The sequence below is a fragment of the Streptopelia decaocto genome (assembly GCF_964273445.1).
Source record: "Streptopelia decaocto genome assembly, chromosome: 1".
Taxonomy (NCBI): Eukaryota; Metazoa; Chordata; class Aves; order Columbiformes; family Columbidae; genus Streptopelia; species Streptopelia decaocto.
The window spans coordinates 44,061,050-44,076,815 of NC_138663.1; the positions used below are offsets into that span (position 1 = coordinate 44,061,050).

General features: G+C 35.0%; 1 protein-coding gene across 4 annotated transcripts in view; it reads left to right on the forward strand.

Annotated features, from left to right (window-relative positions):
• The window catches only part of ANKS1B (ankyrin repeat and sterile alpha motif domain containing 1B), a gene marked incomplete at both ends in the record, with an annotated part of 433,162 nt that overhangs the window by 54,144 nt on the left and 363,252 nt on the right, over positions 1-15,766 (forward strand). For all 4 annotated transcript variants that reach the window (XM_082076086.1, XM_082076094.1, XM_082076095.1 and 1 more), the window contains one exon: positions 7,880-8,176. In XM_082076086.1, the coding sequence (XP_081932212.1) occupies positions 7,880-8,176 (297 nt within the window). The remainder of the gene's footprint in view (positions 1-7,879; positions 8,177-15,766) is intronic.

Consider the following 15,766-nt stretch of genomic DNA (forward strand, 5'->3'; position numbering starts at 1 on the left):
TTATGTCAGTGGTGGAATGTAGACTGGCAACTCTACACACAGAAAATGGTTACAGCATAACCATTATGGAAGAATAATTCTGTTGCTGTTTAATACAGGAGTCTAAGCTGACATGCATAATGTATATTTAAAATTACTAAATATAGTGAAATTAAAAAACCTGTAAGTCTTTAAATGTCATTGATGGAGACTTGAAAATATGTAAATTATAAATTGAATGAAGATCAAGTAGCGTGAGATCAAGATTTGTTAGTAAATTAATGCCAAATATAATTAAAGGTGTACTGTCAAACTACTTACATGCTTGTTTATGAAAAGACATCTCAGTAGCACAAACATTTATTATGGTAACTCTCATCATAAAAGTACATAATTGATGGGAGATCCTAATATATTAAAACACAAAACAAAACAAAACAAAAAAACCCCAACAAACAAACAAAACAGCCGCATCTGGGTCAATATGTAGTGTTTGGTATTAGGGCAGGAAATCACATGCAAAAAAGGTAAATGACATCAGGAATAAATATCAAGTTCAAAATATATTTATATATATAGAATATGAACAGTTAAAAATTTTGAGGAAAAACTGTGAGCACTTCTGAAGTTTCTCAGTGATATTGTTTTCTGTGTTGTGATTCTGCCTGGTTTTTTTTTACACACACAGCATGTCTTTTTCCTTACATTTATATATTTAATGTACTGTAGAATTTGTCCAGGCTTCAAATTATAATTGCCATAAAAAAATGCCCACATTTCCTTAATGCCATTTGACACTTCTTCTGAAATGTGAAGGAAATGAGTTATGGATGAATTAATAGTATGTAAATACCTAACAGCTAACACATTTACTGACTTCCCTAAATCATCAAAATGAAGCACAGATATTATATGCTTCTCTCAGTGACACCTCAAGGACTTCCAGAAATACAATTCAGTTCCAAAGTAGCCTGCAAAAGCAATGATTTTGATACTCTGCATTTGATGTTCCCCCCCACCCTTAAATCAGAGACTAGGCGGATGAATTTCGGAATTTTCTTTGCAACTCGTATTATACTCTTTTTAGAAGAAAAAAAATGTGCAGAAACAATATTTTTTATTTGAACTGATTGAAGCAATACATTTGAAGAAAACATTTATTCAAAGTAGTTAACCAAATTATAGAAATACTTTTTTTTTTTCCAACATAAGTATATTTCAATTTCAATGGGAAGTCAGTAGATTATATTTGGATTCACACTGGATATTGTGCAGCAGAATTTTTTTGCAATAACTTTTACGAAAATTGTAGTTTTGAAAAAAATATTACTGTCTAAATCCAAGTATTCTCTAAATTATGGGGCAAGGGTATCTTTATTTGTCATCATATTGTTCTTATATGGTAAAGATATTAATTAGAGTATATTCATAGAATCATAGAAAGGTTTGGGTCAGAAGGGTCAGTCAAAGATCATCTAGTCCAACCCCCTTGCCAGGAACAGGAACATCTTTCACTAGATCAGGTTGCTCAAAACCTCATCCAACCTGACCTTGAACACTTCCAGTGATGGGGCATCCACAACTTCTCTGGGCAACCTGTTGCAGAGTCTCATCACAAAAAATATCTTCCTTATATCCAATCTAAATCTGCCCTCTTTCAGTTTAAAACTATTGATTTTTTGTCCTGTCACTACATGCCTTGGGAAAAAGTCTCTCTCAGACTTTCTCATAAAGCCCCCTTTATATATTCAAAGGTTGCAGTAAGGTCTTCCCAGAGCCTTCTCTTCTCCAGGCTGAACAATCCGAATTTTATGAGTCTTTCTTCATAGGAAGGAAAGGTCTTTGACCATTTCTGTGGCCCTCTTCTGGACTTGCTCTCTTTCTTGTGCTGAGGACCCCAGAACTGGATGCAGTGCTCCGGGTGAGGTCTCACAAGAGAGGAGTAGGGAGCGAAATTCACCTCTACTTGATTCTTTTTATGCAGACCAGGGTAGGACTGGCTTTCTGGGTTGCAAGTACACATTTCCAGCTCATGTCCAATTTTTCATCCACAGGTATCCCCAAGTCGTTCTCTGCAGGGCTGCTCCTAATAGTTTGGCTACTGAGTCTGTACTGATACAGGGGATTACCCTGATCCAGGTCCAGTACTTTGCACTGGGCCTTGTTTAACTCCATGAGGTTCACTCCATGAGGCCCACTTCTCAAGATTAGTCAAGTCCCTCTGGATGGCATCCCTTCCCTCCAGTGCATCAACTGCACCACTCAGCTTGGTGTCATCCACAAACTTGCTGAGGGTGCACTCCGTACCACTATCTATGTGATTCATTAAGATATTGAATGAGATTGGTCCCAGTACAGACCCTAGGAGGACATCACTTTTTACTAGAATGTTCATTAGAGATTAGAATACAAAGGCTTAAACTGCACTGAAGATGAGAAAATTAGGAATGGAGTAAAGAATTTCAGTACCTCTGTACCAATTTTTTGTAGAGAGAAACGAAAAGAAATATAGTAGTGCTAGAGGCAGAAGAAAATGTCCAACTAAGCTATTTGAGTATTTATCCTCTTACAACTGATGTTTCTAGTTTAAGCAAAACACTTTTAATTGTATTACATTTGGGTGCAAATAATTGTAAACTACTTGCATATCTTAAAACAGTTTGACAAAGTGAAACTTCTGACCTGACAGATTACTTGATTTGCTTTTATTGGCAATTGCCCATGCACTAAACCTTTTGTGTTCAGGTTTGATGCTGCATGTAGCCAAATTATCTGGTATTATTAACTACATAATTTCAACATTCATACTACAATACCTAATTTTTATACCCATTGGTGCCATGTTCAGAATTCAGTTCAGATTCCACTAAAAAAGATTGTATCTCCCAAAGTGCCTTTTTGGTTTTGTTTGGTCTCAGTAATGATGCTTGGAAACATTTGTGCAAATGCAGTCCCTTTTCAAAATTACAGTTAAACCCATTCTCATTTCTGTATTAAAAATCATCAGGGGTCTGCATGTCAAAACTTTTCACAGACAGCCTTAGGCACTGGTGGAACATTATTTTGTGACAGGACAAGACCTCATGAAAGAAAAAATCAATCAGGAATGATAGGTCTTAAAAAAAAAAGCCATCAGACATAGAGAAACACATCCAGTAATACAATATGGAGCTTCTTTTAAGTACTGAATAGGTATGAACTCTCAAATTTCTAAATTTTTGAATGTAAGCAAACTTGTGAGTAATTTTTGGTCTGTGTACAATTACAGTTGTAGCTGAATGAAAAAGGAAAATATTTAGGCTTGTCTTAAATGCTTTGATTTTTAAATCAGTTTTGAAAATACATGTGGAAATATTAGGGATACCCAAATTCTAATGCTTGCTTTTGTGTTTAAGAAAGTACTTGATAAGGAGATTTAGGGGCTTTTTGTTTCTTTCATGACTTTCAAACTCGACAGGTTTGTTGATGACATGTGATAAGAAGACGGATATCATTAGTTATTTTTCCACATAAGCTGCATGGACTTTAAGAACTTTAAAATTTGCTTGACAAAAATAACGGACGACACAACTATACAGTAAAAGTCTCACTGTTTAATAGTGGCTTCACAAGGACCTATATAATATACGTGAGAGCCATTTGTTATCTTGATATCTCCTGTACGTTCACACTATCAGATTGTCAAGCTACAACAATTGTCTCTCTAACGTATTTGGTAATCTGTCCTCTAATGCACAGACCTTAAGATGTGTTCTACATTTTGCAGTGGCATGCATTTTTAGTAGCTAAATGATGTGGTACATCTTGTAATACTGACCAGATGCAATACTGTGAAAGCACAGTTCAGTTTGCAGCAACAGAAGTCTGAGTTCTGGCTGTATGTGGAAGAACAGATTCAGAGAAAGGCTAGAAAAGGTCAGGACCATGCCCATGAAGAGACCAATGTAACAAATAATGATGAAGAAAATTACAAAAGGTTAAAAGTTGGATGATAAAATGCCTTCCTTATTTCTGAAAGAGGTCCACTGGGCCACATGAATAACTGCTTAATTAAAATATTATTAATTATTAATATTACAGAGTTCTGTTTCATAGTATTTTTGAATCATATTGGTCTACTCCTCTCTTTTTGTCTTACACTTTGTATGTCTTGCTTGGTTCTGATTTCTAGATCTTTCTTCACTCATTCAGTCTTAGGATCCATCTGGTTTCTAACGTATATTGAAGTATCTGAAATTTGTAAAAGAATTCTAGTATTTTTCTTTAGCACTAAATGCATTATTTAGCTCTTGAATATAAAATTTGGAGATATAACTACACAATGGTAATTTTCATGCAGACGTTTGTTTTCATAGCAGGCGAAACTGCTCACTGCAATGAATGTTAGTGCATAAACTTTGTTTGAAACAACTGTTTACATTTGTGTCTTAAAATGTAGTCAATAGTAGTTATGTTAAATAGTTATTATTAATAGTTATTATTAAATTCTTCAAGAATATTTTTTCATGCCTTTCAAATAATTCTTCAAAATAATAGGCTCTTTTAGAGATATGAGGACAAACACTACCTTAAATTCAATAGAGTTACACCTGGGTCAGCTTCGTCTGCACAAAAGCGAAGGCAGAAGTAACAGCATTTTTGGGAGCAAGGAAATAATGTAATTTCAACTCTTAAAATTTCATAATATGTTAGGTTTTAAAAATTATTTTTCTTATGCTATGTCTTCTACAAACAAATGCATTAAGGAGGAAGTTCTTAACTCTGAATGAGATGTCCACGTCCATCTTACCATGAGGAAGAGGAAGATAGATAACATTTCTTCCAGTCTAGGAAGGACACTATTACAGGCTCCTCCATCTTAGGGGTCTCTCTGGGAATGCTGAACCAACTGTGTCTATCTGGTAGGCGTTCCCTCCTTTCCTAAATTTGAAGGCGTCAGACTCTGTCAAAACCTACTTAAAAACTCTATCCTCTCTTCTCAGTAAAACCTCTTGCTTCCAAGGTGATTTATTTTATGTAAGTAGTACTAAATTGTCAAAGCAGATAAATTTTGAGGGCAGTTAAACAAGTTGTAATTCTCTCTTTGAAAGTTTAAACGCATTCTGTCTTTTATACCTGAATTGAGTTGATTAATTTACATTTTAAATAGGGAAGGATGTTGTATTATTAAATTTTAATTAGGTAGTATCTCTCAGCTCTGATAACACAATATATACGATGCCTGTTCTGACTGCATATGTGTAGATAATTTAATTATCAAGTTTGCCTGGGTTGGATTCTATTTTATTGCAGTGATACCTAGTTCTTTTTAATTCTGAATCGGTTCGATTTGTCATTAACTAAAATGTAGCTTGAATTTGGCAAATGTAAAGAAACAAACCATACAAAAATGTTCAACAACGTTCATTTGAAAATAACAACATCTTGTTCAGATTTACAGATGCTTTTATACACCATGCTTTCTTAAAATATAATTTTCCGTAAATATGTCCTTGCATGAAAATTCAACTGGATATTCTTTATTTAGGGGGAGTGTCTGTATCTGTGGCTGAAATTTTGGCTAGTCAGCACATTTTGAGAAAAAGTCTGTAACCAATGTAATTTTTATGACTCTTTGAAAATTTAATCAGAATAGTTTAAAACTACAATATCAGACTATTGGCACAAGATTCCAGATACTTTATATATTATCCAGTAATGCTTGAAAAAATATCAAACGTAAGCAGATATTGGATAGATAGATATATCTGAGAATTGTATAGTAAATGTATATTTTGCTGTTTACCTCACAGAATGTGGATATAGTCATACATGTGACTGCTTTGTGTAACTATTTCCATTAGATATGTAAATACAGTAACTGTAGGCACAAATTACCATAATTGGCCATTTTATGTGCAACTATCTGATTTTCGTACTTAATTGTGGTAATTGTACTCAAAATGAGGCTGCAATTGCCCATTCATCTGTGTAGTTCTGTCCATGAATTTTGAAAATCTAAAAATAAGTTCTCATAAACTATGCTCATGATTTGTGGGTATACCACTGTATGAAAAAAATAGCTTTGCCCAGTCCTGTGTAAAGGACACTTTAGAAGTCACTAGAGCACAAAAAGCACATCACAGATAGTTGACAGATCATTGCAGCCATGTAGCATTGTGACAGTATATACTTTAAACTGAATTTATGCTCTATGTACTATAATAAAGACCACATGGTAGTCTGAATAATGCACAATGATTCAAATAGTTCTTATCCATCAAGCCACGTCTGCGGATGGAAACTTCTCACTTTCTACCTGTCTCTTCTCCAACTTCTGTCTTGCAGTTTAGCAGGAAACACATTCCAATTTGTGTGATCTTGGGTGGTGTTGCAGATACCTGAAGAGTTTATCTGCAACATTAATTTATCTGAATGTATTGATCTTCCTCTTATGTGTCCCAGGTTCATCTAAGTCATTTTAAATTACAAGATGAGATGAAAATGACAGCAATGTTGTTAAAACCACAAACCTGAGATTTAAGTTCTTGATTATAGAAGTAGAAATAACTATTATCAAAGAGAAAAAAAAAAAGTTTTCAGCCTTTCCAACTTTCTAGGAATTACTGTGCAACATGAATTTTCTTACTCTAGCTAGCTTTTGAGTAAGAGGCCAAAGCCACATTTCTCTGATTCCCTCACCCTTTCTGTCTTTCAAAAGACAATTTTTTTTTTTCGTATTTTCAGTTGTCCATGCCTAGAACTTTATTTGGTTGTTTCCTTGAGAAATGCAGCTTGCGGATTCAGATTTATCTCTTCTCCTTTTTTTTAGAATTATATTCCTACCCTTTTCTAGTATATTTCCTGAATTTACATTATTTTATATTTCTTTATATGACACATTAGCTTATTGGGTTTCTACTACTACAACATTTTCAGAACTGTCACAAAATATTCTAAATTATACATCAAAAGAGGCATTCCACATACATATTTTTAAAATTTATAATGTGTGTCCTGTTTTAAGGCTTCATAGACACTAAATAAGATATATTCATGATATAGATGTCATATAGAATTTGGAGAGCTCTATAAATGATTTATTTCCTCTCTGCCTGAAGTTGGTTTTATGTTTGGGATTGCAAGTATACAGGCAGAATGGAAAGGAAACAAAGATACTGCTAATTCTCAACATTTATTAATTATGAAGATTATTAAATAGTGTTTGGGGACAGACTTGGGGGACATTACTTTATGAAGCAAAAACTTATTCAATCCATAGCATACAAAATACTCATATGCCTTAAAAAGCACACATACATCTCCCTGGAGCCCTGAGAAGATGAGCTGCTTATATGATATCTTAAGTCTTTCCAATATGTGCAGTTCCTATTTCGCCTTCTTCCAAGCTTTGATTGTCATCTTGATAGTAATTTTTATAGGGATTTATGAAGCTAGCCTTGTGCCTGATACTTTTTCATTACACAGTTTTTCTCTGTAATTTCACTACTCTAATAATGAACTGCTATGATTTAAAACCAGTTACACTGAGAAGCGAGACTTAATTGTCAGAGTATTTTTAAGAGAAGTACTCCCCTATGATTTCAGGAACAGATGAATCAAGGGTCACAGATTTCAGCACATCATGAGCAACAAGGATTTTTGGGGCATGTTAAAGATGGATTGGGAACAAAGTGGACACACAGGGACCTGATCTGCTTAAGAGCCACAAAGCTGAAGTATTAATGTATTATTAGTAAAATTTTAGTGGAGTCATTCTGAAGCCTTTAACATACATTACCATGGGTTATATTGCAAACCATGCTGGTGTAGTGATCTAATGGATGCAATATATAGAAGCTGAGCAGTTCTATTGTGTGATTAAACATTAATTTCTGAAGCTTTTGTTTTGTTTTAACAGAACAATGAAAATGAAACAGCACTGCATTGTGCAGCTCAATATGGTCATTCAGAAGTAGTTGCTGTTCTGTTAGAAGAGCTAACAGACCCTACAATAAGGAACAACAAACTAGAAACACCTCTGGATCTGGCAGCGCTTTATGGACGTCTGCGTGTTGTAAAAATGATCATCAAGGCATATCCAAACCTGATGAACTGCAATACAAGAAAACACACTCCTTTGCATCTTGCTGCACGTAATGGCCACAAAGCTGTTGTACAGGTGCTTCTGGAGGCTGGAATGGATGTCAGCTGCCAAGTTAGTGTGTAATTTCTTTCTTCCCTTCTTCCTTTCCTCCTTTCTTCCATTCTTGCCTTACTTTCCTTACTTTCCTTTATCATTAGAATATGATTCAAACAAAATAACTTCTTACATTTTTTTCTTTTAAAAGACACTTGCATTTACTTTGTTAGAAATCCTGCAATGTGATACATAATACCGATTTATTTCTTATGACCAAAATAATGTGTTCAAAGGGATAACTCAAGAATCATAAGCATCTTCAACTGAGTGTGTATTTTAATGTTGTCTTGAAACAAGTAGATAAATCATATCAACAGTTCCTGTAAGTATGTATATATATTATTTTTTTTAATTATTAATATTTTTTTTAGTTTTTTACAACATTTGCTTTAACAATACTAAGCTGACTTGCTAAAGCTATGGCAATTAATGGTGATAGCAATCTGAAACAATGTTTGACTGAGAACTCATTTTCCCAGGGTTATAATATTCTAAATCCAAAGTTGCTAATTAATAATGTATACATCTAAAAGAAAATTCTATAGCAGTACACTCTTTCAGCTACTGGCTCCAACCTGTTAGTTGTTTGCTGCATCTAGTTCTATGCACAGTAAGTGATAATGGTATAAAAGGGGTAAAAGAAACATAGATGGGAACAGATACAAGGTACAGCAGTAGTAAATTTTATGTCCAATTCTTTGTCATTGAAAGCGTCCAAGCCTTTGAACTACCGAGGACCTGATTCTGTTATGTGTGAGGTCTTGTTCAAGTCTTATGATTTCTCTTGTTTAATTGGTGGCACTCTATTTGAGCTTAAAGTGCATTTTATCTTCAGATTTAAAGTAGCCTGTTTGCTCTCTTGGTATATATAATATGCTTCAAATTAAGGTTGTTTCAGCTTTATATCTATTTTCAGAAAAATCAATCAAACAAACATAATTGCATCTATTTTAGAGTCACACCCAGGCATTCTTTATCAGTAGATGATTTAATAAATCTTGTGAACTTTGCTTAAATGTTGACAAAGTTTTATAAATATTTTAAGCTTTAGGTTCATTTAATCAAACACCTTTGTACACATAATTCCCTTTTATATAGAAAGATTGCACCTGGATTCCATGCACTTTTATTATTTCTGGATTCTTCTATGTAAGTCATGTTTTTTCAACTTTTGAAGAAAAGAATGTGAAGTGGGAAGGAAAAGATAAATTAAAAAACAAAACCAACCAAACAAAAAAACCCCACCAAAAAACCAAAACAACACAAAGCAAAACAGAAAATATTAACATAAGACTAAAAATGGATATTCTCAAATGCCTTTGAAATGAAAAAATGGTAAAACTGTTTTGCTACCTTCATTAGCTCTGGTATCTTTTGAGGTAGCATTGTTACTTGTTTCAAACTATTTATTTCAAACTGAAACACTATTTTTGCTGTGGTTTGCCTGTTTGTGTATTTGCCTGCCATTATGCTTTCAATTTGCTTTTGAATTTCTTTACTAGAAAGTGATACACTTGCAAAGGCTGATTTTTGTTTCAGCTGTACTTTACTATTATTACATCTTCAGTAATTTAAAAAGTTTAATGCTAAAGCAACACATAAGAGAGTACATGTTTCTGAATGTATAATTTCTCTTCTATCGCTAGCAAATGAATGAGGAAAAATGTTAGAAAGAAACTGAACTGATGCCTGAATTGATGCTTGAGAAATAGAATAATTGAAGAAAAATAGTCTCTTTGATGGCAACTTATAAACTGGTGGTTACATGGAGTTGAATATTACGCAATGCTTTTATGAAATGTGTTCTTCCTCTTATGTAATCTAGATAATTTCTATAATTTCTATCTATAGTTACACCAAAAGTTTTTGGCATAGTGGCTGCAAATTCTGTACAATCTTCTTTTAAGAAATTATAGATTGTTTTAGTAATGCCAATTTGTTTGCCATCTACACTAAAATTCTAGGACTTTTTTAAATTCTATGTTTTAAGTAATCTATATTCTTATTTTTCTTAGTTTTTCTAGGCATGGGAGATTTTTAAATTTTATTTCATTTTATTTTTTGCACTGTGTAATCTTGTTTCTTCTGTGTTTGTCCTACTTGCCATAAGGAAATATCATTTATTTATTTTCTCACCGGTATACAGATTCTCCATCAATATGTTCCTCTTCATTCAGCATTTTAGCATATTGGCAAGTTGGCTCTGTACATATTGTTAACTTATTACTTCTATAACCTCTGAAAAATTAGTTGTTGATGATTACTGGCAGCTTATTAAACTGAGCAGAGCCTGTTCCTTAAAACTGAACTCAGCTGTTTTAATATTAATTAAATTGTTCTGCATCACTGATTGGGAAAGAACAATATATAAAGTATAATTCCATGTGGTAAATAAGATTGTACACATTCATACACGTTAAATAAATACAGCTTATCAGCAGTAAAGAGCTCTCAGAATGTTGAGAGACAATTATAGAAGTAGCCTATCTCCTATCACTCCATAATTGTAAGTATTTATTTGTTTAAATGGGAAGTTTACTTTAGCCATGTTATCTTTCTTTTCTGTACTCCCTGAGCACTTTTAATCGTAACAAATATTTGGGCTAATAATAGACAGCATTTAATTTTTGATTAAATTAATCACACATTTAATTCATTTCCCAGGTCTATCCATTATCCTTCAATCTGAAATTATTTACAAGTGGGCAAAACAAATCTGCTTCATCTCTTTATGCTTTGAAGTTTTCATTTAAATTGAAACATATGAAAAAGGTTTTGGTGAGTGATAGATTTTGGGCCCTCAGTAAAATAAGATACTGCACAGTTCAGTGTGTTTTATGTAAACAGTAATTTTGTGATTGTAAAGACCTTAATAACTTGGCCCCTTCTGCTTATCCAACTTTCATCTATCCCCATTTGCCTTCCCTTTCTGCTCCAGTAATGATGGCAATTTCCATTGCTTATCACTGTAGTTCTTCTGCAAAGAGCTGTGCCCCTTCCTTTTTGCTGTCACTATGTATGGAGGATATTCCGTGAATCAATTTGCAAAGCTACCATTCCGTCCTTCAGACTATGTGTGAAATCCATGTCAAAACTGTAGTAAACTGCCTATGAGTAAGGACTAGACAAGTGACTTAATTACAAGCTCTTGCATATTTACATGTTTAAAAAAGTCTCCAATTAATAAAACCCTTGATGCTTTTATGTGAGTCTGCAAATTGTGCACTGAGTTGATTTGTGTATCCTGGTGTTCCTAGTGACAATGTGCTTCTATCCTTGCTTGCTTTGTGTGTCCAGCTGTGACATTGTACCTGTATTTGGCTGTAAACTACTTGGGGCAGGGACTGTTCTATTATAAGCTTAGCACAATTCGTTATCTTTATTTGATATACAGAAAACTTATGCCAGGGAATCAATATATAATGCGTTGATGCAAACTCAAGCAGACTTTAGGTCACTGTTTTCATGAAAAAATACCAGCATTTTTTGCATTAAGTACCACTGTGGAAGAATTTCCAAATATAATGGAAGAAAAATATGATCCAAGACAATGAAAGCTTCAGGAAGTAAAGCGATTAATATTGTCTATAAATCATAAGATTGCTTGCTGTAGCATAGACAGCAAGAGTATATTAGTGCATAGATACATCATTATAACTGAAAAAGATCTGCCTAAAAACTCTAGCACATCTTAAATAATATATAGAAATTATTTGCAACTACATTTTTTAATCCCTCCAATTTGTGTAACATGCTCTATCGCACCGGGAAAAACAAAACAAAACAACAACAACAAAACCAAACAAAAAAATCACAAAGAAAATGAACAAAAAACCCCAACCAACCAACAAAAACAAAACAAAATCACAAAAAAACCCCAACAAAACCCCCAAACCAAACAACATTATTTCTATCCTCAAGCAGTAGTCCACATGTACCCTTAGAAAGAGATTCATATCTGCTCAGCCAGTCCTCTGAGTTTCTCTTGGTCCTGAGGCTCAGCATTTTCGCTGTGTTAAAATGGAGTTTGGTAACTGAACTCTCCGGGAACAAGGACACTTCTGCCTTCTGGACAGTTTTTGGGTCGAGGGATCTGATTCACTCGTTAGTTATTCACTATTACCGTGAAATCCTCCCTAGAGCTTTTGAGATTTACGTCAGCCTTCATCTTCATGAAATCTCATGCAGGATTACACATCTGCATCTTACAAGTGTGTTTTCAATCTCTGTGTTCCCAGACTGATTTTCCTTCAGATTCAGGGTGATATTCCCTGTCTTGCTCAGAAAGTCACATATATAGAGGACAGATCATTCCAATATTTATGTGTTGTGCCTCTCAAATTCCTCTTTCAGACAGCCTGTTTGCAATAAATATCTCATTTCTGGGATATGGTGTTCATTAGTATTGTCTGATAGCTTGGAGTTGTAAAGCAAAGACTGTCCCAGGATTCAGGCAGTGCAGAATGCCTGTAAAGCAGCATTTCAGGATCATGTTCAGGTATGGCGGAATATCACAGTAGCATAGACAAAGAAGCAAGAAAGTATGAAATGAAAAAACTAGCATTTGGCTTTGAATTTCTCTCCCAACACTATGAGTTACAGATGTAGGTGGGTTAAATTTCTGCAGTCGCTTTATGCACAGTGGAGCTTTGGTTCATTGTTACAGATCTATCTTCTCTCTCTCAAGCTGTCCCCAGATATATTTGTTTGGCTTAGATATCTACAGGAAATTTTATGCTCTCCTGTTAATTTTCATTCAATTTCAAGTGAGATGCTGTCATCAAGGAAAATATTACTTGCCTTTCCTCCAGTGGGGAATTTTTATCAATATAAAGTACTGGTGCCAGTTCTGATGATGATTATACCAGGATCTTTTCCACCCCTTAACTGAGGAATCTGAGAATAGATCCTCCCCCTTGTCCTCAAAGCTGTTGATTCAGCATGCCAGAACATTAATCTTGCCCAGTCTCAGATCATGCCACAGCAATGGATTTTAGATAGCTGTTGTCACTGAAGTATATCCCTTTTATTCCCATTAAAAAGGTTCCTTTTTAATATTAATACAGAATGATCTCTACAATTTCAGTAAAGTGCCGCGTGTTCCCATCTCTGCAGTTCGTCCTCAGTAGGACTAAAATTTTGTGCTCCGACCTTGTATAACATTTGAATCTCTGTGTATTTCATTGCTGGTCTACACATCACTAATTATTATCCCTGGCAGAATCACAGAATGGTTGAGGTTGGAAGGGAACTCTGGAGGTCTAACCCCCCTGTTCAAGCAGAGTCACCAAGAACAGGTTGCCCTTGACCATGTCAGGAGAGCTTTTGAATATCTGCAAGGACCCAGGTTCTACAACCTTCCTGGGCAACCTGCACCAGGACTCAGTCACCTGCACAGCAAAAAAATATTTATGTTCAAACAGAACCTCCTGTGTTTCAGGTTTTCCCCACTACCACTTCTGTCACTGGACACTACCAAGCCTGGCTCAGTCTTCTTTACACCATCCCTTCGCATATTTGTACACATAGATGAGATCCCCTGTGAACTTTCTCTTGTCTGGGCTAAACAGTCCCAGCTCTCTCAGCCTTTCCTCAGAGGAGAGATGCTTCAGTCTCCTAATCACCTTAGAAACTCTCTCCAGTGGCTCTGTATCTATCTTGTACTACGTAGCCCAGAACTGGACAGAGTACTCCAGGTGTGATCTCCCCAGTGGTGAACAGAAAGGAAGGTCTCACCACCCCTGACCTGGTGGCAACACTCCTCTTTGTGCAGCCCAGGATACCATTAGCTTATTTGTTGCAAGGATACATGTTCATGTCCAAATACAACAGAATATGTTCAACTGTAGTGAATATGTTCAAATATGAGAGAGACATTCTTCTTTTCTCAAAACAATGAGTGATTAATTGTGATAGAGCCTCTGTATTTGTGTTCTTCTTTGGCAGGTTACTGTGCCAAACTTTTCCTCATTGTGGCTTTTGGATTGCACCACCTGTCTTTCCAAAGTCAAATTTTTCGGGAGCCAAAGCTATATTTCACATCCCTGATGACAGGGAACTCTGTGTTAATAGTACCAGGTTCACCCAATAGTCTTGACATTTATTCATGTCAGTAACTGACGGACCCGTGGAAATGCCATATCCACACAAATGCCAAAGAAGAAAATATGCTGTGTCAAAGCCTTTTTCAAGATTGCTGATGTGAAGCTGTTTTCAGTAATCAGACCTATTGTTTTCAGTGAGTTTTCTGAGAACTGTTTTCATTCCCAGAAATTTCTAAGTTGCACCTTAAGCTCTGTGTATATCTTTGTGTTTGCACTATGTCATTGCAGAGTTGTTCAGTGTTAAAGTCAATTGCAGTTGCTGGAAACCTCCTGTAGATAATATTGAGTAAAGGATTCTGAAACCATCTCTAAGTAAATCCAAATATTTAGACTTCTTGTTCAGAATAAGTCTGAGAATCTGGTTAGTTTCTGAAAACATAAAGGCTGGAAATTTTGTTGAGATATGTATTTCATATATATGTTTTCTTACTGACTTCCTTCTCCTCTCCATTATACTGTTAGTATGCCTGATGTGCTGGATTTAAATGACACTGGGCATGCTCTACTTTATACATGCATGTACTAAGTATGAAGAAAGATAAAGAGTGAGTTTTCCTATTAGGGACGTAACAAAGAATTTTCAGGCTCAATTGGTAGGACATATGTACTCATACTGTGTGCTCACATCCCACCTCTGATTACTTCTAATTAGGATATCATTGCATTGCTGTAACATTGGTGAATTCTGATACAACCAACAAATAATAATGAATCACTATTTTATTTCAGACTTTTTTTTTTGATGTGTCTTTCAAATCTTTCCACCATAGCAAGCATGATATTGGGGCATTTGGATAAAATACAGAAAAAAACCAAATTCAAGCAGTAAAACCTTTAACATTTGCCCACAAATAAAACCACTCAAAATCTAATTTAGTGTCAAAAAAAAGGAGATGAGACAGAGATTTAGTGAGATCTAATAGTGCTCTAGCTAGTGCTAATGCTATTGTATGGAAAAGTAATCTGTTCAGATCTTTCAGTAACAGTCGGTAGTATAAAATACTAAGAAATGTAGCTTTTAAGAGAGGTAGGGTGGCATTTTTTTCAGTGCTATAAATTTTATTTGAACAAAAGTCCATTCACAAATAATTTTCTGTCACAGAAATCTGCAAAATGAGGTTCACAGGCATCTAAGGTAGAATTTTAATGATCCAAACACAGGCATCTAATGCTCTTGGAGGTGCCTTGGGGTATCTAAGACATCTGTATAGGGCGGATATGATGCAGATCAGATGTGAGCATCAGCTGGAGGCCAGGTGGGATATCCTAGGGCATGTCTCACTGTGCAGCTCAGTTGATCTTCTAGGGTGTGATGTAGTTTCAGATTAAAACACCTAAGTCTAGATATCCACGTGTAAAGTGGCTGATTCTGCTGAACAGCTATGTTCCACTGACGGTATTGACTAGATTTTCCCTGCCTGGAATAGTAGTTTAGAAATTTTACAGAAACACAGGCTTGTTAATTGGGAGTTGTATTACATTCCTACTATATTTTCTTATA